The sequence below is a fragment of the Esox lucius genome, chromosome 22 (genome assembly GCF_011004845.1).
Source record: "Esox lucius isolate fEsoLuc1 chromosome 22, fEsoLuc1.pri, whole genome shotgun sequence".
NCBI classification, from domain to species: Eukaryota; Metazoa; Chordata; class Actinopteri; order Esociformes; family Esocidae; genus Esox; species Esox lucius.
In genome coordinates this window covers 6,436,518-6,460,895 of record NC_047590.1, presented here as the reverse complement: position 1 = coordinate 6,460,895, position 24,378 = coordinate 6,436,518, and the positions used below count along the sequence as shown (strand labels likewise).

Genomic DNA, 24,378 nt, shown 5'->3' with positions numbered 1-24,378 from the left:
GTGATCAAATTATCTAATACAGGTAGCAAGTCACAATAAATACATAGCATGTGTACCGTGTGAGGTTGTTCACTGAACACAAAAGAGCAGTTGGAAGGAAAAGTTTTCTACTACAGACCTAGAGGCTATAGACACTTAGAGACCCCTTCAGCCTATAATTTGTAGTATTATAGAGTAAGCCATTTGTTTAAGACACTCTTACAGAAATAGTGAATAATTTCAGTGTTATTTTGACGTATTGTTCAAATATTATTAGCAAAAATGGGCAAATAACATTTTTGAACTGCACTGCCCTTTTGAAACCATTAAAGTACTTAAAAAACATTACACACTCAAAACAGCCTCAATAATTTTACTGATGAATAGCTTCAGAAAACGCTAGAATTCCTAATCAGTACACCATCAAAATGTGATCATTGGGGGGTAATTGTCCATGACATTCCTATTTGTGATGCTCCTCCAGATGAATCAGAGGGGGAAATGTGGTTAGAATTAATAGGAGCTAAACTTAAACCAGTCTTTCAACATGATAATAGAACTAAATATTGTGTTCAGCTGACTGAGTGTTGGTTATGAAGTTGTGTCTGGCGCTGAAGAATGAGAGATGCGGTGCCTAAAAGTATGTGAAGCGTAGCCCAGAAGTCAAATGACACCTGTAATAGATCTGTTTGGTTTTCCTGTTACGGTGAATCCCTTGAATTCCAATGTTTGTCTTACAGCTTCTTAGCCTTTTAAAAATGTCAGTTCTTTTCTTCAGAGCACAGATTCATAGAGTAGCATTTTAGTTTCACAGAGTAGCATTTCAGATTCATAGAGTAGCATTTCAGATTCATAGAGTAGCATTTTAGATTCATAGAGCAGCATTTCAGATTCATAGAGTAGCATTTCAGATTCATAGAGTAGTATTCCGTTGGCTTGGGCAAGTATTTTCATAACTTTATTCCTTATTACCAATTTTGTGCCTGACTGGGATATTTGGAGATACCGACTCTCTAGGGGCTCTATTTTTAAATCACACTGATATTTTTAATGCGAAAGAGAGTAATGCAAATGCATGCAAATCCCACAGTGAATGCTAGCTAAATGAGTACATGCAAACGTCTCTGACACAGGAAAACTTTTAATCAGTGGCCCCTCCCCTGTTAATAAGGAAGTAAACATTCATCAAAATACACCTTAGCCACCCATTCAAATCAGCCACAAAATGGCATTATTAAATCTTGTTCATTCTCTTCAATAAAATGTTGTTTTCTGAACAGCTGGAAACGTTGTTGAAAGTTTCTGTTACATATAGTCATTATATAGACATTTCGTTTTTTCATGTGCAGGCTGTGCTATTAAATTGCTGTCTTGCATTAAGACAGGTAGAATAGAATAGTTAGAATTGTTAGCACAGCTAGGTAAACTTCACAGTGGAAAATAATACAAAAGCCAAAATGAATTCAAACGCTTTTATTATGAAACGATATTCACGGTGCTGCCGCGGCTCCCATACATTTCTCTGGGGTTTTCATCAGTCCCTGCACGGCCAAAGGCGTCTGCTGAATGACTTGGATGTAAATGGGCCTCTGCTCTCCCTGCTCATGTTGTGCACATACACGGGTTCCTTCCGACTTCAAACAGCCTGGGGGAGGGGCCGGATCAAATGCACGTTAAAGTCATTCCCCAGAATCAGCGCTGTCAGCGGCACGTTTGTGAGTCCGCACTCTGCGGGGCCCGTACGTCCCCACCGCTCGTCCTAATCGTCTCCCCTGGCCAGGTGGTGGAGTCCACCAGGTGGACCCAGAACGGGTGAGTGCGAATCCAGAACGGCCGAGCGCAGACCCGTCAGTGCTTGTGGGGACTTTGAAGTGTGCACCACAAGCCACATTTTTTTAAACCGCACAAAGAGACCCTTTCAGGTGCTGGCTGGACGCGTTCGTCAGACCTCCACACATACCCCGCCCCCCCCCTCCACCACAGTTCTTCCACCCCCGCTGCCCTCCAGCTTCCTGCACCGTCTCCACACCCTAGCCTCCAACCGACGCGGCCCCTGTTCCTCAAAGCCAATGCAGGCCTGCCGGGGGGGGGGGGGCATCAAAGGGTCCTGTTATCCTGCCGCTTAACTATGTGGAGGTCACCGGGATCAGAGTACCACCAGCCTCGACACGGGGACATTCTGCCTTGTCATTTTGGCTGAGAATGTGGTGAATTTCGTTTGACGTTCCAGTTTAGAGGGATTTCCTTCATTTGAAGGAGATAAAGCTGGCTCGGGGTTATGGTTACGTTTATAACACAGTGCCAATAAAAAAAGGTCTCCTATTCATCCAGTGAATGAAAGTTAGGGTCAGGGATTTTTCCTTACCACATGATCTGGTTATGGAGAAAAGGCTAACCCTCTGCCCAGTCGTGAGAATGACTGAATCCCACTTTATTTTAGCCCTGCCATATTTGTTTTCCAAACAAGCAGACACCTACTCACTAACTGTTATGAGTCAGTTGCCCCACGTCAGTCGTTTTACTTGCAATAACATGCTAATTTGCTCTCCCGGGTCACCCACGCTCTCTGCCTCCGGCCTTAGTGATTAAGGCCAGAGGTCAGCAATCTGCCGCAGACCTGACAGTTCAGCTTTTGAGGCCGTCAGCTAACTAGCTAGTCCGGACTGTAGCCAGCTTTTCTCCGGCATCCAACTCAGCCCACCAGATGGTGTGGCTGCTACGCTGGTGGAGCGCCGCCACAGCCCCGCCCACGTTAAAGCTGCTGCTCCGTCCGTCGTGCGACACGCTGACTGTGAAAGCCGCGACGGAAAAAACCCAGAGAGCGTCAATCGAGCTTGGCCTGCGAGAGCATACGATGAGCCGAACGGCGTGGCTGATTTGGCTTCTTTAGAGGGTGTTGAGCCTCAGGTAAGGTGACCACCGTCAGCCATGAAAGGACCATCAGGAGTGCCGCCACTTAAGCGCGACCGACACGGAATTCACCGTTGACAAACGTCAGTGTCCTAAAGCGGACCAATGCGACACCTGGTTATCTGTTGCGGTGCCCGGCGGTCCCACGCTTTTTGCTGTCTCTATGCCTACGATCCACGGGAACAGAGAGGCAACTTTTAATGAGACACGGGTGACATCCACCTTAATGAGACGCGGGTGACATCCACCTGTCCGCGCGTGGGTTTCTTCACTACCCGGCTGGGCCGTGAGGTGATTTCAAATCCGTTTTCTTTGATCATGGTCTTCCCCTCGCTGATCCACGGTGGCGTTTCTCTCCCCGAAATGTCACGGGTGTATCACGCCTCCATCTCTTTGTACTCCAAAGAGTCGACCCACTTCTGGCTGGGTCAGTGGAGGGAGCCCTATCCTACACTATCTTCATAAAGGTCCAGCTGTCAGTGGTGGTGTTTCTTAGCCTCAAGGGGCCCGTTGGTTGTATAGAAAAAAGCTGGCGAAGTGACAGCCGTTGTCACAATTCAAATTGAAATGAGGTGTGAGGAGCAGCATGTTGATGTATCTGAGGGTAAAAGTCCTCCGTTGGCCTTGAGAGAAATCATTATTCAGGACCAAATTGGACACACGCCTGTATCAGATGACCTACAGAAGCAGAGGTCATCAGAGGCCGTCAGCCAGTCATACTCTGCCTCAGTGAACTCACCTCTTCACCTACACAGAACCATATATAGGTATACGGCAACTTGTGAAGGGACTGAGGTGTTGTCATTCAGCAACACAATGTGTGATGTTTGTCATGTAAAGGGAATTAAGTTCTGTCATTCAGCAACGCATTGTGGGATGTTTGCCATGTGGGGGGACTGGGGTTCTGTCATTCAGCAACATGTGTGATGTTTGTCATGTGGGGGGACTGGGGTTCTGTCATTCAGCAACATGTGTGATGTTTGTCATGTGAGGGGACTGGGGTTCTGTCATTCAGCAACACGTGTGATGTTTGTCATGTGAGGGGACTGGGATTCTGTCATTCAGCAACACATTGTGCGATGTTTGTCATGTGAACGGACTGGGGTTCTGTCATTCAGCAACACATTGTGTGATGTTTGTCATGTGAATGGACTGGGGTTCTGTCATTCAGCAAGACATTGTTCGATGTGCCTCACACTGCAGTGTGAAGGGACTGGGTTAATGTCAAAAGCCTCACCACCACCTCTCGTGTTGCTGACTCCAACCCCATTCTCCTTCTCCCCTCTGTTTCTGTGTGTGTGTGTATGTGTGTGTGTGGTTGTCTGTGTGGTTGTCTGTGTGTGCATGTGTAGGATGGAAGAGACAGTGCGAACGCTGCTGCAGACCCAGGGGGTGCTGGAGCAGACAGCCGTGGACACTGTGGACATTATGAAGGTTTACAAGGTAACCACCTTCCAGAAACTACGTTCATATGCGCCTGTATTTGTAACAAACAATAACACAAGATGTGTTGTGTATTTTCCAATGATGTGGCCAAAATAAGGTATTGTAAGTATATGGAAGTGTTTATTCTAATACCTATGGTATTTCAAATTCATATTTGCATAGGGATTTCCAATTTCCAACATTTCAGAATTGAACTATATTTAAAATAAAGAAACCAAATCAACATTAAATGTATTTAGATATTTGAAGTGCTTGAATTCCCCCACCCAACCCTTCAACGTAGTCCTGGTCCCTACAAAGACAAGGGGTAGGCAGTATCCATCCTGGAACTTGTTTGCTTCTGCCTTCTGGTAATTGCACTCTACTGGTGTCCCAGGTCTGAACCAGTCCCTAATTAGGAGAGGATGAAAACCATAGTTGTTTCGGCCTTCCAAGACGGAAAATGTCTTCTCTAGCCATGGGGTACTACTGTATGTTGGAGCATGGCTCAGAGAGATGTTTACTTTTTAACACGCTGGCCATTGTTGTAATTCAACATCAATTAGTAGTGGCCTTATTACTTAGCCTTTGTTCTTGGCAACCACAGTGGTTACTCTGATTACACTCAATAGGCTTGAAACGTGTGTGCGTCTGTGTGTGTGTGTGTGTGTGTGCTAGAGAGAGAGTCTGTGTGAGAGAGGTTTGTTAGTACAGAGACTCAAGGTCCATGTTTTTGACACGGAGCATACCTCAATTATCCATGTCTAATTAATTAAATTAATGTAATTATGTTAAAGTGACCTTTCCAACAACCTTACAGAAATAAAGTGGAATTGCCCAGACAAGAATTAGTGAGGTCGAGTTAATGTTAGGTAACTGATGCATCTTGCATATGCTTCATAAAAGACAAAATCGTTTTTGCACAATCATAAATTATAATGTGTAAAAAAAAAAAATACAAGAATATTTACACATATGCGTCATAACAGGCAATGAGGGTTATGGCGGTACGCATAATAATGACCCTAAAACATACATAATTAGCTAGATATATTCGAATTACCATAGGTAGTAACCTCTAAGGCTGAAGCCCAAATGGCACCCTATTTACTACGTAGTGTGCTATTTTTAACCAGGGCCCTATGGAGAGATGACACCCTATTTACTAATTTTCAGAAATAGTGCACTTGATACTGAAATAGTGGGCATTTGAGCCGTAGCCCTCTCAGCAGTGGGATTCACATGGCCAGTTAACTTGAGACTATTCAAATTACGGCTTTTAAGCAGGACAACAGCAGCCCCTGAATTAATCAAACTGAGTGGATTATCAAACATTGGATTTGAATCTGTCAACAGTTAGCAGACGGGATCCGTGGGGCTGTAACGAGTTGTGTGAATGGATGCCGTGCCGACCCACGCGTGTGGACCGACGTGACATTACTGCGGTGTGCAGCCTAGGCTAGCAGGTGTTCAGCAAGTAATCAGATATGAGGATAAAAGGAGCTAACTGTCAATAAGTGGTAGACTTACTGGGGGGAGACGAATTGGTCCTATTAATTATGCTTCAAATTATTACAAATGACTTATACAGGGAGGGACTATCTAAACTTGTCCAATGACAATAACAAAGTAATGACCACAGTTTCAATGCTACAGAAAAACTAAATAATTGAATTGAAGGTTTTAGCCAAGACTGGAATAGTCCTTTGGGGTTAAAAGCGAAAGGTAATGCCGGTTGTTTTGAACTACAGCATTTCCCAACTCTGTGGTAGAAAGGGCAAACTTATTTTCAATGCATTTGGGTGTGGAGACGCAGGCGCTCGCGAGCTCTCCACCTCATCCATCAATGCTCCTAGCTATGGCTGCCTGGGTCCGCTACAATTACCTTGAAAGTCCATCATCGAACATGACAATTAACTGTCAGGAAGAGGATTACTGAATGAAAACCTTAACTGAGGCGCACGCAATACATCAGACGAAAACGACTGAAGGCTTTGGTGACATTTTGAGTTATTCAAAGGGGAAAAGCCAAATGACTTACCTGTCTTAGCTCCTTAACTAGCTAAATGGTCCGTGCGGAGTTTTACCCGACGCCCAACCACCAGCCCAGATCGACATTCAACCCGTCTCAGATCAGGACAGGAGTAGGGGTAGTAAACCATCGACGCAATTGACGAACCTCCGAAGGCAAACCTGTTTGTTTAAATTAAGAAACAGATTCAACAGTTTTCTCTGCTGGACGTAAGAAGTTAAGAAACAGGGCCTACAAAGTGTCACAGTCTAAATCGACATGCTGGTGCACCTGGATTCTGCAGAGAGCGGTTCCACTTTGCCTAGCCCTATCTGGGGTGAATGGGTGCAGTGTCCTGGGTCCGCCTAGTCTTGTGGCACTCTAGCCTCTCCTTCTGGTGGGTCATGCGCCTGCCTGCTCAGATAAGGTGGTTGGCAAGAGAATGCAAATATGTACTTCAGATGTTATCCACTATCCCAAACCTTCTCTGGAGTCTTTGCCATGAGCCATAGATGCAAATTGAACATTGTTATATTAGGAGGGCAGAAGAAAATGGGTGAATTATTTTTTGTAAATAAATAAGATAAATCCCTGGTTTAGTGCAGTTGAGGATACGTTTTCACATTATTGGCATATCAACGTATCATATTTCTGGGGGATGCATGGAAATCCATTAAACGCCCACAGACTGTACTGAGTGTTTTTGTTTTAGATAGTAGGAAAAATTTTACAAACAAATTAGCATAACAAGAAAAGCCTACGGTATGGTTCTCATCCAGTATGTCTCAATATCACATTAAATCACCGATATGAATGTGATCCCAAAGTAGCAAAATAATGTCCTCCTTGACTTCTAGGATTGTGTGAAAATGCTTAGAAATAACGGACAAAGGATACCAGACACCGTCCTCCTCCGGTCCTTTGATTTCCTGTGTTGAATGTACAGTACCTAATTGGTGCGTCTCGCCAGTGCCACTGATGCCGTCTCGTCTGCGAGTGTCCCCGTGAACCAAGCGCCGCGGGCCACGCCATATCAGGGACCCGATCGTTTCATTGTGTTCGCTTTTAATTTCCGCCTCCGCGCGTTAGTGTCACAGCCGGAAACGGGGGGCAGGGGGGGGGAGAAAAGCGTGGGGGGAGGGTGTGTGTGTGGGAGGGAGGGAGGGATGGGGGGGGGGGGGTATTGGCAGACAAGATGGAAAGCCCTCAAGGTCACTGTCACTCTTTGGAAAACAAGTGAAACACGATTAGGGATTAGGGGATGTTTTGGAGTCATGTTGTTGAAAATTTTTTTTTCCTCTCCCCCAATTTCTGTCATCTCTCTCCTCTGTCGTTCTTTTTCTATTCCCTTCCTACTTCTCCTCTTTCTTCTTTTCGCCCTTCTGTCATTCTTTTTTTTTCTTACTCTCTCTGCTTTTCTATCTCTATATCTCCTCCCCCCATGTCTTCACTGTCTCCCTCCGTCTCCCTCTCTCTCCTCTTGTCTGTCTGTCAGGATAAACTCTCGGAGGAGGTGCAGAAGACGTGCGACAGCCTGGGGCGGAACAACATCGGGAGCGGCCTGCTGCCGGTCGACAAGACAGCAACAGCAGACCCTTTACTGGCCGACGTAGGCAGCCTCAGCGGAGCGGAAGAGCTCCAGGACCAAACCAATCTCCTTCTGGAGCGTCTGCGGACCCTAGAGGTACGGCTCAAAACGTGGCTCCCCCTTTCTTCTCCTCTCCTCCCTCCTCCTCTTCTCCCTCTGCGACCAAGGCTCTCCGTTCTGTTGTTTGCGGTGTGGAGCATGACGGGCTTATCAAAGTCTTGTGTGCTCTGCTGTTTAGAGAGCAAATGGCTCCACAGAGGGCCTGGTCTTCAGGCCTTGGGCTTAACAACATGTTTGTTAGTTTCCACAGCACTCGTCCACCTCTCCGCTGTATGTTCTGTTCTCAGCAGCGTTTAGAGTAATCTGATTCTGTTGTCTGATTCTGATCGTTTCTAACCCCACTGGTCTGACATCAGATCTCCAGAACTATAAAAGGCATGCTTCGGCAAACTTCCAAAATGACATATTTGTGTCCTTAACCTGTGAGTAGATGTGTCCAACCCATTCAGCCTGAATGCTACCATCAAAATGTGAAACATGTTTTAAGCATGTTTTAAGTTTTAAGCATTAGGCACATTCTTCTCTTCTCCTTTTCCCAAGGTCCTTAGTGTCCAATAGATAGTACCACCTAACCCAACACTTCCTATCTGTTAACCAAATAAAATCTTCACATCGGGGAATGTTTAAAATCACTTTGATGAAGGATTCTCTTGAAAGTATTCCAAATGATTACATTTTTTCTCAGTTTTAACAAGGTTTTGGGGAGTGTTAAAAGTACATATCTCTGTCAGCTGGCCTTGTTGAGTAGCAGCTGGCTTCACATGGAGTGGTCTAAAGGATGCACTCATAGACAGATAGGGTTATGGATTCCTGTCATATTTTGTCCATAGACTGTTAACAGCACGAGTACACCAGTGTTTCATTTGTAATTTGGGAGAAGTATTCCTCTAAGGAGCTCAGTCTATTAAGACTTAATGGAAGTTACGAAGGGTCTCTTTGTGTCACACGGGCTTTTGAGGCCGATGTTAAAATGCTTTAAGCGCTTGATTCCGCCAGATTTGTACTTTTGGGAGTTTACCATTAGCAGTCTAACATATTGAAGCTTATAGTCAAGCTAAGTGCGAAAAAAAATAATAAATCCTTGAACCCAGGTCTGCTTGGACGGCTCAGACTTGAGAAAAATACTACCTGCTGTGCTTGGGATTGCAGAAACCACCCCATTCTACAGCCGTCATGGACGCTGACACTAACTCAGCGCTGACAGAAATTGAAGCTAAGGTTAATTGGAATAAAATGCAACTGTAACTGATTGTTGCTTTACGGCTCCTCTCACTGTAAAAGCCGTCTTCCCTGGAGTCCAGGGAAATAACGGCTGACCCCAAACGCTAAATTCTAAACGACTTTATCAAAAGTTATCTGCCGTTTTCTTCCATCCCGTCGCGTCTGTGATGGATGCTGTTCCCGTAGAGAACCGGCTAAAACAACAGCGAGGCAATACATCATGGGCTTTTGTTGTGTGTAAATGGCGGTGACACTAAATAAGGGCGCCCGTTTCTATTTCCCCCCACCAGGCCGGCCTAACTGATATCATTCATTAGTATGGTGGGCATGCTATGCATTTAAATATGGTGCTTACTTTGAGCTTAGATTGAATCCTTTTGGGGGGGGGGGAATCGTGGGGAAACACTTTTATTTAGCTTTTTACAGATGTTTGAAAGATCAGTTAATGCTTTTCCTCTGTTCTTAATACATATATTCTTTACAACAACAACAAAATGTCTGGATTAGTGTCATTGAGTGATTAGATACTTGGTTGAAGGACAAAATGAGTTAGCATTTATTTGGAGTGGACATAGGACTGAAGGTGAAACCAGTACAAAGACATGCCTAACATCTATACCACTATAGGTCACAGTTTAGGTAAGTGGTCTACAACACTGTATGTTACAGGTCTACAACATTGTAGGTTACAGGTCTACAACACTGTATGTTACAGGTCTACAACATTGTAGGTTACAGGTCTACAACACTGTATGTTACTGGTCTACAACACTGTAGGTTACTGGTCTACAACACTGTAGGTTACAGGTCTACAACATTGTAGGTTACAGGTCTACAACACTGTATGTTACTGGTCTACAACACTGTAGGTTACTGGTCTACAACACTGTAGGTTACTGGTCTACAACACTGTAGGTTACTGGTCTACAACACTGTAGGTTACAGGTCTACAACATTGTAGGTTACAGGTCTACAACACTGTATGTTACTGGTCTACAACACTGTAGGTTACTGGTCTACAACACTGTAGGTTACAGGTCTACAACACTGTAGGTTACAGGTCTACAACACTGTAGGTTACTGGTATACAACACTGTAGGTTACTGGTCTACAACACTGTAGGTTACAGGTCTACAACATTGTACGTTACAGGTCTACAACACTGTATGTTACTGGTCTACAACACTGTAGGTTACTGGTCTACAACACTGTAGGTTACAGGTCTACAACACTGTAGGTTACAGGTCTACAACACTGTAGGTTACAGGTCTACAACACTGTAGGTTACTGGTATACAACACTGTAGGTTACAGGTCTACAACACTGTAGGTTACAGGTCTACAACACTGTAGGTTACTGGTATACAACACTGTAGGTTACTGGTATACAACACTGTAGGTTACTGGTCTACAACACTGTAGGTTACTGGTATACAACACTGTAGGTTACTGGTATACAACACTGTAGGTTACTGGTCTACAACACTGTAGGTTACAGGTCTACAACACTGTAGGCGAACACTGTATTCAACCATGGGGACACCGAAGGACTGGAGCAAGCCAGTGAGTGGGTCTTGGGTGACTGTCTCTACCGTTTGAGCGATGGCACGCGCCCATTTCCCAGCCGGGGTGCCCATGCAGCTTGGTACAGTTGGCAGCCGCGTGCCAGGAAAAGACAGTGGAGGTCTGGGGTGTGCGGGCGTCACAGACGGACAGCTGGCACTCCCGTCCCAACGCAGGCCTGTCTCTAAATCCTGTTCAATTACAGTGAGAACTGACTGTGGCGTGGCCAATTCTAGTCCTGTCCATCCGATACCCCCCCCCTGCATCCTCCGCAACCCCATTTGTGCAAGACCACTGTGAGCACGAGTCCAAGAACGCCTCGCCCCACTCGGTTCTCCGGGCGAGATACCCACGGTCGGAGTTCAAATGCTAAACACTCATGACAATTCCGAAGGAGAAACGCGCCTCTAATCAAGTGAGCTCACCGGGAAAACGCTCACGGATGACAGGGAATTGGTCCTTTATAGAAACCGCCTGTGTGATTACAATCACTTACGCGCGTTGAAGTCGACGTCAGCAGCCGCTTTAGTTGCAGTTCTATAATTGTGGCAGACGCGAGAGCGATGCTTTGCAATACATTGGCTGGCATTTACTAAGCTGTTGTTTTATTATGTGATTCAGTTGTCATTTTGCCCTCCGATGCAAAATTGATTTTTTCTTTTTCATAATGCATTGCATTCATAGCTCTGTGTTCATTCACTCTACTAAGGGTGATTTCTGGCCTACCTTTCTTCCTTCCAGGTTCAACCAACACTTATATTTCTATTTTATATAATATGTTATATTTTTAGATGATGACTGCAATGCCAGGTCTTCTCTATTATGTCCTGCAAGCACGATAATGAAATCATTTCCAAAGCTTTTAGTGCACGCAGAAACGCTGACATGTGTTTATCAGGTACAAGCTGATCGGTCGTAGACGTATTTTCCACAAACTATCCAAAGCAACAATGTTGTCACTGTAACATGCGACTGCACCTTTCCCCAGTCCCCTTGCTACACGGATAAAGATGATTCAACCTGTTGCAATCAACACAAAGAATGCGATAAACACAGCAGAAAGCATGCTTTTGTGCAATCAATGGGTAATTATGTGTCTCTACCGGAAGCTTTTACTATAATAATATGAAAACATAATGATAATAACTCATTTGTATTGGTAAACAGCTTTTCACGTACAGTACATCTCAAAGTTATTTCTTCTTTACTACAGCTCCTCTTGTTCTTCCTGATAGCTCTGTGCTATCTAGATTAAGGCAGTGGAATGGGTTAGGTGCAATTATTTGTCCCGTGTTTTAATCAAAGGCTGGCTGTTTGTACTAAAGGGCATATGGGGTGAGCGAGCCGAGCTGGTCAGAGCGATGTTGACAGTTTCTAATATGGTCTGCCTGCCCCGCCTGCATTTGACAAATGAGAAACACTGGAGATCAATAGCCCCTCTCCCTTAAAGGTGAAGCAATAGCCCCACCCCACCCCCACCCAAAAAAAAACAAGGAAATATTCACATTAGTCCAGTCCAACCAATTCTACACAACTTCTTACTTGTACCTTTAAAGTTCAAGATCATAACTTCAATCCCCTTGACCTTTCGTTGCCAGATACTTCCGTGGGTTTTTATTGGTTGGCCTCTGTCTTTTGGTAGACACCTGACCTTTTCCACCTCCAGTGAATCTTCCCTCATTGTTATATCCGCCCAGGGCAGTGTAGTCTCGCGTAACATGCAGAACATGGATACGATTTGTTGCGTCAAAACGGTTTCATATCAGTACAACATTTGGAGAGGCCGGGCTACAAATCCCTCTTGCATTGCTTTGTTTATTCACATCAGTATAATTTCACATCTACGACACATATTTCTATATTTACAAGTTGTCATTTGCTGTGCCTGGCTGGCTTGGCCCGGTGTTTCATTATAATTACTTTGACCCTTCAATTTTTACTATTTGGTAAATGACATGTAATGCATCTAAAGCACACCTAACTGTGAATTGCCTGTAATGACATGCTGTCAATGGATGTAAGTTCTAACCGTGGATCTTTCTGTGCAGGAGGAGAACTCTGCCTTGGCCATGGAGAACGAGAGCCAGAGGGAACAGTATGAGCGCTGTCTAGACGAGGTGAGGCGCCCAACCCTTTTCCTTCAGCGAAGGCCTGAACCTCCCCTGGGATCCTAGTTTTTTACCGCACTAATGATATCCTGCACTCTTAAAACACGTGTTGTTCTCTGTGCTGTTCTGGTGGATCTTAACCTCTGTCTGTAGCAGCATTCTCCGCAATTACTTTCTCAGAGTTGTGTGTCCATCACTAGCTCAGACAAAGTTCCCTATGATTTCGCTTGCAAATGCTAACCAAACGAGTTACAAGCACCCGTTTCACTGTATACTTCTGTGCTTTCGCCCGAACTCCCTCTTAAACTCCACCACGAAAGTGAATGTAACCACGGAAAAAAGTACATCACTTGGTGATTCAGTGGCAATCAGTGTTGTCTGATTGGGAAAAGCCGGGGTGAATAGCATCCTTAGGGGGGCCAAATGACAACAATTAATGAGCTCTTTGGCTGGGTCCTCACGCTGAGTCAGTCCAAGGAAAGGCTGTGGGCCGACTGTTGCCAGGAGGGACAGACTGGCCTAAGTATGGTGCCAACTTCTGGAGCTCATATGGCCGGAGAACTGGGCTCTACTGCCAGAGAGAGTGGGGGTGGACAGGGGCAGGGTCGGACATACAGTGGGGAGAACATGTATATGATACACTGCCGATTTTGCAGGTTTTCCCACTTACAAAGCATGTAGAGGTCTGTAATTTTTATCATAGGAACTCTTCAACTGTGAGTGACAGAGTCTCAAACAATCACATTGTATGATTTTAAGTAATACATTTGCATTTTATTGCATGACATGAGTATTTCATACATCAGAAAAGCAGAACTTAATATTTGGTACAGAAACCTTTGCTTGCAATTACGGAGATCATACGTTTCCTGTAGTTCTTGACCAGGTTTGCACTCACTGCAGCAGGGATTTTGGCCCACTCCTCAATACAGACCTTCTCCAGATCCTTCAGGTTTCAGGGCTGTCGCTGGGCAATACGGACTTTCAGCTCCCTCCAAAGATTTTCTATTGGGTTCAGGTCTGGAGACTGGGTAGGCCACTCCAGGACCTTGAGATACTTCTTACGGAGCCACTCCTTAGTTGCCCTGGCTGTGTGTTTCGGGTCGTTGTCATGCTGGAAGACCCAGCCACGACCCATCTTCAATGCTCTTACTGAGGGAAGGAGGTTGCTGGCCAAGATCTCGCGATACATGACCCCATCCATCCTCCCCTCAATAAGGTGCTGTCGTCCTGTCTCCTTTGCAGAAAAGCATCCCCAAAGAATGATGTTTCCACCTCCATGCTTCACGTCGGGATGGTGTTCTTGGGGTTGTACTCAGAACACCATCCTCAGAACACTCAATTAATACAGGTAATGAGTGGAGAACAGGAGGGCTTCTTAAAGAAAAACTAACAGGTCTGTGAGAGCCGGAATTCTTACTGGTTGGTAGGTGATCAAATACTTATGTCATGCAATAAAATGCAAATTCATTATTTAAAAATCATACAATGTGATTTTCTGGTTTTTTGTTTTAGATTCCGTCTCTTGAAGTGTACCTATGATAAAAATTACAGACCTCTACATGCTTTGTAAGTAGGAAAACCTGCAAAATCGGCAGTGTATCAAATACTTTTTCTCCCCACTGTAGATGGATGGTGAGACAGTGAATGTCAGAGGTAATGAAAAATGAAAAGGAGACAGAGGGGGCATTGAGGAAGAGAGAGTGATTAAGAAAAAAAAAGTGACAAAAGGACTAAATATGAAACGATGCCCTCGAACTCTATCCTGGACCTCGAAGGCCAGTTCAACTTTTCCATTTCCATTCCGGGGAAATTTTTAGACCTGGGACGCCAGGCAGGTGCCTTTAATGATGAGGTAAAGCAGAAAACCGGAAGGCACCGGACCTCTCAGAGTAACAGACAAATTCCCCTGAAATAATGCGACATCCTTCCAGGTATGTTGGCAATACGACAACCATGCCAGGTGATCTCTTTGCAAGTATACAGGCGGGCTCCATGAACCCTCCCCCCCCCCCCCGTACGGCAGCAGGCTTTGTAGCTAACGCCCGGGGCGGCCCCAGTCCAAATCCCTTCTCCACTTCCTTGCTCTCACAAAGCCGGGTTTGCGTTGCCTGGCTGGCCTGGTGCTGTGTTGCCCTCTGTGTCCGCTTCCCTGTCTCCCCCCCCCCCCCCCCCCCGACGGCAGCTGGCTCGCTAATGATCCCGTGGTGACGCGGGACTCCGGGTGCAGCTCTAACAACACTGCCGACGGGGCTCAAGGCAACTGACTGAAACTGCACAGGATGCCGGGCCGGTTGGCTAATGACTGGGGATGATTATCTGTACATAAGCGTGAGGGTGGGCGCTCAGTGCGTTGTTTCGGGACGGTCGCTAGCCGCTGGTTTCATAAGGATATTTGTTATTGTGACGCACTGAACCTGAGTTAATGTCGTGTTATTTAAAGGCTGGTGAAAGGGAGTAAGCCACATTTGGCACTTTCCACTTGCTATGACTTGAAATGTGAACGGTCCAAAGCCTTGGCCGTTAAGATTCGAGCTTGACTATTATTGTTATTTAGAATTTGCGCCCCTTCCGTTTTACAGGAGAAGCTCTATAATAATATAATGTAATACTCCCCACAACACCTGATCACTACAGCCTATTCATTCCATTTCCATAACACAGCATTAAATAAAGATGGAGAGAGGAGACACCTCTGAGGAAAGGCAAATGTGCGTTTACAGTGAATTAACGAGCAATCAATGTGCTGTAATCTGAGTCGGAGTCGATGGGCCTCTGCGGTCTAAACTCAAGTGGTGTGAGGAGCTCTGCGGCCAAAACCCTGGCACAAAGGCTCTTCATCCCACCACTTCTTCTATCCGACTCCCTGTCTGTGTCCCAAATCCCATCCACAATTCTACACAGTGCCCTAAATAGCGCCCAGAGATCATAGGGTCAAGTGCTTGTGAGCTACGTAGGGAGGAGTTTGCCGTTCGGGACTCTGGCCCTTTCCTCTCCTAGCCGCTACATCAGCGTCGACACTGCTGTCAATAATGGATCAACAGAAGACAATTAAACATTGTGAATACATGCAGCACGCTGGGCTCCAATCTGTTCCGCTCTGCCGGGCTGCTCCGGGTCTTCTCCGCCCCCGCGTCAGATTTATGATGATTGGGCCGATTAAGAATCAACACACTCCTGCAAAGGGAAGACGCGACGCGAGAATGCAGTAAAGCATCGGGACACTGTACTCACCGGAGCCCCGCCATAGTTTCCTGAACAGTCTTGAGAGTAAGTTGTTGTTAGAGGAGGAGGGGAGGCGTGAGAACACAGCGTCGGCAGACGCCGGGCAGTTTGGAGCGCGTGGGGTCAACTGGGGTCATGTCCTCTCCTTCCTTTTCTGTCTCTCACACCCTATCGTTGTGAGTCAATAAAAAGCTTGTGTAACATTTTGGTCTCCCCCCCCCCCCCACCACTCTTTTAGGTTGCCAATCAAGTCGTGCAGGCCCTGCTCACTCAGAAGGTAGGACTGTGGTTTCTATAGCAACCTCGTTAAATATGTTCTCACTCGTCAGCTGTAAACTAGCTTGTTTGGGTCTGGGACACTCATTGTCTGATATTGTCTGATATGGTAAATCGGATGTTGCACCACGTTTACGAAACAACACTACTTTTGACTCTTATATAGACACGTCATAGTCGTGCCATGGTATATAGGCATTATAACGCAGCCTGGTTTAATTGGGTGGCTTGCAGACTTTGTGCACCATTGGCAGATTTGTGTACGCACAATGGTTAAGTCATTTTGGTTTTGCACGCTGTCATATGGCAAATATGTGGGTGGCAGGGTGGCCTAGTGGTCAAGAAATTGGCCCGGTGAATGACATGTTCCCCCTCCACCCTCTGGTGGTACTGGTAACTTGTCATCATGTCTCCAAATAAACCTAGGTTTTCTGAAGGTCTAACAAATGACTGAAGTTGGATTGAGCTGTTTTATGTTGACACAAAAACTTATTTGAGAACAAGTTAATCAGGGAATCCATAAACATGTCTACAAGAACTGAATGAACCACTGTTGGGCTACGGTGAAGAATCGCCATCCTGTCCTGCAGTTGAGGGCCAACATTGAGACAGTCAAGCATGCATCCCTGGGTTCCCCCCGTTCCGTGTTGTAACCTGTCCCTCCCTGTTGTCTGCCAGGACCTAAGAGAAGAGTGTCTGAAGCTGCGGACCAGGGTGTTTGACCTGGAGCAACAGAACCGCACCATGAGTGTCCTCTTCCAGCAGAGAGTCCGACCCGTACCAGATCTGCTCCTGCAGGTAGGGGCCGGTCCATTCAACTGTTTCCAGAACCATACAGAGCAACTGTCCACCCCAACTCAGGGGTGCCCATCTATGACATTTAACTAGGATTCTACTGCCATTAGTGGGAATATTAGCACTACGTTGTGTTTTGTAGTATAGAAGGCAACGCTGTGACTGAAGAGACTGCAACTGTTGAAATAGCATCTGAATTCACTCCCGTCAATCTTCTGAACAGCAAGAATATCAGAATCCTCCATCTTTTTTTTGTGATGTGGTGATGTGATCCTGTGTCTGGGGTCTGTAACATCATCATCACTAAAAGACGGTGTGCTCATGAACCATCCTGCCTCCACGGGCCTCCAGGGCTCAGACAAGATCATTTAAGAAAGTACCCAGCCTCGCCTCATCCATCCTGGGCTCTCTCGGGGGACAGCAAAGCGCTCAACCAAATTACCTCTAGTGCACCAGACCCTGGGGTTACACAGACACACACATATATATATATATATATATATATATATATATATATATATATATATATATATATATATATATATATATATATGTGTGTGTGTGTGTATGTGTGTGTATATAGACTTTATATACAGGCGTACTATTATATATATATATATATATATATATATATAAAAAAATAGCATGCATGTGTATAAAGTCTGCTGTGAGTAGAAATGTAATCCCACAATTGTGGAATTGTGCACAATTTATATATATATATATATATATATATATATATATATATATATATATATATATATATATATATATACACTGTACATACAGTACCAATCAAAAGTTTGGACACACTTACCCATTCACTTGAAACCAAACTTTTGACTGGTACTGTGTGTGTGGTCTTGTTTTTCTTACTTGTGGGGACAAAATGTGTAGTAAAACCTGAAGAATGTGACTCGTCCGGGACCCACTAATCAGAAGTCAATTTCCAGCTCAGGGTTTAGGTTTATGGTTAAACTTACAATTCATTTTAGAGTTAGAATTGGGGTTTCTTTAAGGTCCAGGTGTTGTTGGCTATGTTTAGGGTTAGGGATTGGCATTACATCTAGGTAAAATGTAGGCATAAATGTTACTTTATTGAAGTTAGGGTTAGGATTAGGTTTAGATTAGGGTTAGGTTAAAGTTAGGGTTAGGTTTAGGGTTAAGATTACGGCAAGGGAGCATGCAATTTTGTTTTTCTGGTCCCCAATAGATACAAAAACAAGAATGTGTGTGTGTGTGTGTATGTGTGTGTGCCTGCGTGTGTGTGTGCGTATATATATATATATATACAGAGAGGGAGAGAGAGAGAGAGAGAGATTGACATCAATGTCTATTGCACAATAACAGCTGCATGGATTTTCTTTAAATCCCTTCTGCTCAGAATGGTGGTTCCAGGCTCTCAGACTGACACAAAGTAGGTTGAAGGAGAAAGGGGGTGCATGAGGGAGCTCTTGGGGATGGCAGTCCGGGGGTGCTAGGTAGGACACACTCTAATGAAAAACAAGGCAGGCTGCATTCAAACAGGCAGACCAGTTCTGATATTGTTCAAGCAGATTGTCAAAAAAAAAAGGTAACTAATCTGAAAAGATCCGATGTGATTGGTCAGAAGACCATCAGTAGAAAAAGATCTGATTTTGTCTTCCTGTGGGAGCGCAGCTTAAGTGGCCTGGATGAGAACGCATGGCTGAGTCAGGAAGGATGACAAGACCTCAGAGGAGATCCGAGTCCCGGTAACTCATCCATGTTCATGCAGAAACATTCAAAGTAGCAGTTGAAGTGGTGGTTAAATGTATTATTAACAAAATCTACAATATCAGTACCTCCAGTACTCATGGCCTGGAGCAATACACGATCAATCGATTTTGTTATTCAGTGACAGGTCCTGTCAACATCCAAAATGGCACCTTATTCCCAATATGTAGTGCACTACTTTTAACCAGGGCCCATAGTGATATCGCTTACATTAGTGCACTTCACTATGTAGAGAAATTGGAACATTTTTACAATGTTGTGAAAGGGAAACGGTATTGTGAAAAGACAAACAGATTTGAAATATTTACGTGTCACTTAACGTCTGACCTGGTTAGACCTTTTCAAGCCGCTCTATACATTTTACGGCATTTTGTGCTTCGTTGGACAAGAAGAGAGAGAGAGCGGGAGGAGGGAGTGTGGAGTGGGTTCTAACCCAGGCTGTGATGATTCTGGCAACCTGCTGGCCCACCCTGGGCCAACAAAAATGATTGACACTAATGACTGACTGACTAAATAAAACATTATAGGATGCTGTTGTGTATTTCACATGGAAAGAATCCTCAAAGTTGTTCATTTTATTGAAAGGCTCTTTATTCTTTCATGGTTACATAGTTTTGTCAATATGTTTCAAGGTGTTAACCTTGTTTCTGTTTCTGGGTTTAATTAATCTACAACGGTTAATTGGCAAAATGACACGTGATTCCCTAAAGAGTATGGAATTGAGTCATTTTACATTTCTTTGTAGGAATAAGCTTTGTCCCAGCTGCTCTTTGTGGCTCATGTATTTTGGAACAAATTGGATATGCTTTCCTCTGAAAAATATGTAATATTGTTTGCTGGAGGTCAGCATGTTCTGCAACCTTTTGGTATTTTCAAATCGCATCAATGCAATTACCAACCAAGACAGTAGCAACAGTATACACTAATTATTATTCACTTTCAGTCAATGAGTGTCAGGTGTTTTTTATTGGCCACATGGTTGTTTCATTTTTAATGGTATGGGATTCTGTAATGAAATGTGTTTGTTGACCCCAGGGCCATCTTGAGTTTCTCTGATAACTAATCATTTCTCCCTATTAAGGCTGTAATCAGGAATAATATTAATTTTCTTAACTCGCTGTCGTTAAGCATATTGTGGCATTCACACGTAGGCACACGTTTTCAATGGAAAATGATGGTTCTGCTGCAAAACGGAACGTTTGCCACAGAATCAACAGGATAAATACACCCCAGGTGTTTAGTGAGGTACGTTCGCAGTGAATAATAATTCCCTGTCAAACGTCGGCTTCCACTTATGCAGCCTAATCAAAAGTGACAGGCAGATGGCAAATGAGTTGTCAATTAAGCAAAATAAAAAGTAGGTCCAGGTTGCCGTGGAAACTTCCCAGACCCTTCAGGCAGGACATAGTAGCTATGCAGTCCACATTTAATCATATCTTTGCCTTATTAATTTTGATTGGCTTTTGCAATATTGCTCTCCAAGTGTTGCCGTTGCTTGACTTTTAATGACTAGATTGCTTGTATATCATTCCAATTCTGGGCCATATCTCGTTGTGGTGTTAGGTGCATGTTTTAACCCTGTGACATGTTCCCTGTATCCTTTGGCTAAGGAGGACCAAGACTGGAGTACAGTCCAACGTACCGTAGATCAGGTGATGGGAGATGACAGAGAAGGTCCCTTCGTATTTGGCTAGATCTTAATTCCGCAATGTCAGGTACAGTGACGCTACGCTAGGCTAGCCCTGTCAGGTAAAGTGACGCTAGGCTACCCCTGTCAGGTACAATGATGCTAGGCTAGTCCTGTCCGGTACATTGATGCTAGGCTACCCTTGTCAGGTACATTGACGCTAGGCTAGCCCTGTCAGGTACAGTGAGGCTTGACCTGTCACATACAGTGATGCTAGCTTAGCCCTGTCAGGTACTGTGACGCTAAGCTAGCCCTGTCAGGAACAGTGAGACTCGCTGTGTCAGATACAGTGATGCTACTGCAGGCTAACCCTGTCAGGTACAGTGACAGTGAGGCTCGCCCTGTCAGGAACAGTGAGGCTCGCCCTGTCAGACACAGTGACGCTAGGCTAGCCCTGTCAGGTACAGTGACGCTAGGTTAGCCCTGTCAAGTACAGTGAGGCTAAGCTTGCCCTGTCAAGTACAGTGAGGCTAGGCTAGCCCTGTCAGGTACAGTGACGCTAGGCTAGCCCTGTCAGGTACAGTGACGCTAAGCTAGCCCTGTCAAGTACAGTGAGGCTCGCCCTGTCAGACACAGTGACGCTAGGCTAGCCCTGTCAAGTACAGTGAGGCTAGCTCTGAGACACAAAAGATAAGGGAGCTGTCCCGCGCCTCCCCTCCCCACCACACCTCTCACCCCTCCCCATCGGTGGCCTTGTGACACTATTGACTGAATCATTGATGAGTGTGCTGAAGAGGTGTAATCCTGCACCCCGTGATAAGATCAGCCCCCTTTTCTTCTCCTGACACTCTACCACTCCTATCCCCCAGTGTGAACAGCCCATACCATGGATAAGAATGATATGGCTGCAGGGAGAAATGTATTCCTGGGCTTTATGACAGGAACGACACCACCTAGCATGTAAAGTCTGCAGGAAACTAAACAATATGGACAAAGCAAATAGCTTGTCGGTATATTCATTGTGCATTCATTTCTGATTTATTTAATTAGATAGTTAAACAGTAGTTGTTAATGACAAGGGAGTTGGTATTCAAGGGAAAAAAAGAGTTATGGTAGGTAAGTTCTGCTAGTTTAATTTACAGTTTAGCTACGGACCTGTAATATGATATATTTATTTCACTACACATACTGGAATATTTTCACCACCTCTTCATTTAATTACTGTCAGTTACTTTTAATTCACTGTGTTGTCATTTTTTATTTTAAGTCTTTGCATGAATGTATAAGCAGTGAACAGGAATATATTTAACATACAAATGTGATTATACTTTACAAACTAATGAACTTATTTAGCATCCACTTTGAATCAAATGTGCACACGATCAAATAAAGATTATTAGTCTCAATATGTTGTTTATTCTGAAAATAGCCATTTTACTTTAACAACTCAGAGGTAATTATTTTGGTATTTCATAATTTAACTCAAGAATGAGCGGATAATGATTCTACAGTCCCTCCATATCCTCATCGATCGCGAACACTCTGGACCGAATCGACTCCTCGATTCGGTCATAAAAGATGGAGTGCTCATCCGGGATGACCTCAAAGGTTCTGAATTTCCCGAAATAGTAAAACCAGCTTATCTGTTGCGGGGATATTGATGGCTGCCTGTCTCTGTTTCAAAGCCATGAGAGGCCCTTATCAGGATGTCAGGTCAGGGAGTGTCGTTACAATGGTGACCGAATTCATCTGGCTCTCTGTAGCCCCCCCAGGCCCCTGCCAGCACATAATGGGCTGTACAGTATCAGAAAACCAGACGACATGGAATGTGAGTAGGGTTCAAAACATACAGGTCGTTTACCAAAGTTTGTGTGATTACAAGCTGTTTTCGTTAACAAACTGAACTTGTATAGCAATCTATTGTAACTTTGGAAATGTGTGTCCATGAAAATATTAATGAAGTTCCCTCCACTTATTGTTGTTGTCACAATAGGGTCAGTAGATTGTGGTTAGAGCAGAGAGCTGCTAAATGAACGATCACCGGTTCAGATCTCCAAACAGGTAAGGTGAAATATCTCTTGATCTGCCCTTGAACAAGTCTCTGCGAAAATGTGCACGTTATCACGTAAACAAACATGTTTAGATTAGGGAACAATAGTAATGGCATTGCCATATAGTTCTTATTACATTTTACACATGTCCTCTTTGTGTGGCACAATGCTATGATTAAATAGCAATCAGCTGCAACAACTATACGCAGAGAAGGGTGATTTTGTACAAAAGCTGTTGCTGGGCCACATGGCAGAAACAGATTGCAAGCTGGTAAAATAAAATAGGATACCACAGCCCACTCGTTAGTGGGGACATAACCCAGCAATAAACTGCTATAATTACTTTTTCTTCGATCACTTGTTTGTACAATATAGCGATTGTAAACCATTTACGTTTTGTGTGTAATTATTACACATTCTCTAAACCCTGGTGATCATTGTTCTTGCAACTGGTCAATCTATTCCCCCCTGGGTTGGTCCAGGTCTTCATCCGGGCCCTAGTGATCCCTCCAATTGCCATTGGATAAGTAGGGCAACTCTGGACCTAAGATAACAAGTGCTGACCTTTTGGAATGCGTTCATCTATCAGACCCTAAACTGGTTGTGACATCATTTCTTGTGGCGTGATGCCAATATATCAATAGGAGTCCACTACAAGATTTTATTCTTGTACAGACTTTACAAATAGTTGTTATGCATGAGGCAGCTAACATAAGGGACAGGTAATGTCTGTGCTGTATTTTACACCCCAAAGGTAATGCATCAAACACTTTGTGTTCACAACATTGCGTGTAATCTGTTAGAACAGGCTTTGTCTGTAAGTATCTGGCGGCCTTGGTTAGTTTTTTGCGGTGACTATTGATCTTCTGACAGGAGCCTATGAAGATTCTTTGCAGAATATTGAACTTGCTGTTGTTCTTTTACCAAAGGCGAGGATGATGGCCGACGTGAGACAACGTGCCTAATGGCCGGGATTATGAACGCGGTTTCCTCTATCATTAATACATTTTGTCTGGTAGCAAAATTAGTAAAACAGGTTCTGTCATCCTAAGGTGGTGTGTCATGGGGTTTTGCGGAAAGGCTTGTTAGCTCGAAGCCTCAGCTAGATCTTGGGGTTCGACTGGTATGTGGATCACTAGCGCAGAGACTCCCTACTGATTTCATGTTGTGCTTGTTGTCCGTCTCTATGTCTCTTCATGGGATCGGCGGGCTCCTGCAGTGAGCCGGTGTCCATGCTAAAGGCTATTTTTAGAAGGTCACCCTTCATTACTGTAGCTATTCCTCTCGCGCCTGGTTGTGAGTGCTGCATTTTCACAGGCACCATAGCCAACATGTAGGTATTTGGTCTGCTGTTTGGCAGGTATATTCATTAACCCTTTCCTTGTTTAACACCTGTCTGTTTTCTATTGAAAACAGCCCACCTAGTTTAAAGTGGCAATGAGCAGAATGTGTAGTCAATGTTCACCGTGGACAAACCCATTCTCCCCAATACCAACTTAAGCTCGTTTTTGACCGGCTTCAAAAGCGTGTTAAAACAATATTTTTCGGGTATCTTAACGGTATTTTGTAATTATTTAGATAATAATCATCATCGGCATAATAATTAACTGCGCTGAGTCCTGGGTTTTTGCACATTAACAGACGAGAGAATTGTGTAGAATTTTTAGCACTGAGGAAATTACAATGGAATGTCTCTTGCCCCAGCCTACCATCGATGTGCTTGGGGAGAAGATTATCACTCCTCTTGTGTGATGGTGAAGGAAGAGAGGGAGGGTGCAGCTTTTC

At 44.5% G+C, this 24,378-nt stretch overlaps 1 protein-coding gene across 10 annotated transcripts in view; it reads left to right on the top strand.

Moving 5' to 3' along the window:
• Positions 1 to 24,378, top strand: part of LOC105022081 (nck-associated protein 5) — a 133,871-nt gene that overhangs the window by 83,254 nt on the left and 26,239 nt on the right. For all 10 annotated transcript variants that reach the window (XR_004575132.1, XM_020042388.3, XM_034289606.1 and 7 more), the window contains 5 exons: positions 4,242 to 4,332; positions 7,821 to 8,009; positions 12,805 to 12,873; positions 16,328 to 16,366; positions 17,044 to 17,163. Coding sequence is in view for 9 of the 10 variants with exons in the window: in XM_020042388.3 (XP_019897947.2) it covers positions 4,242 to 4,332; positions 7,821 to 8,009; positions 12,805 to 12,873; positions 16,328 to 16,366; positions 17,044 to 17,163 (508 nt within the window). In the remaining variant the exon portion in view is untranslated. The remainder of the gene's footprint in view (positions 1 to 4,241; positions 4,333 to 7,820; positions 8,010 to 12,804; positions 12,874 to 16,327; positions 16,367 to 17,043; positions 17,164 to 24,378) is intronic.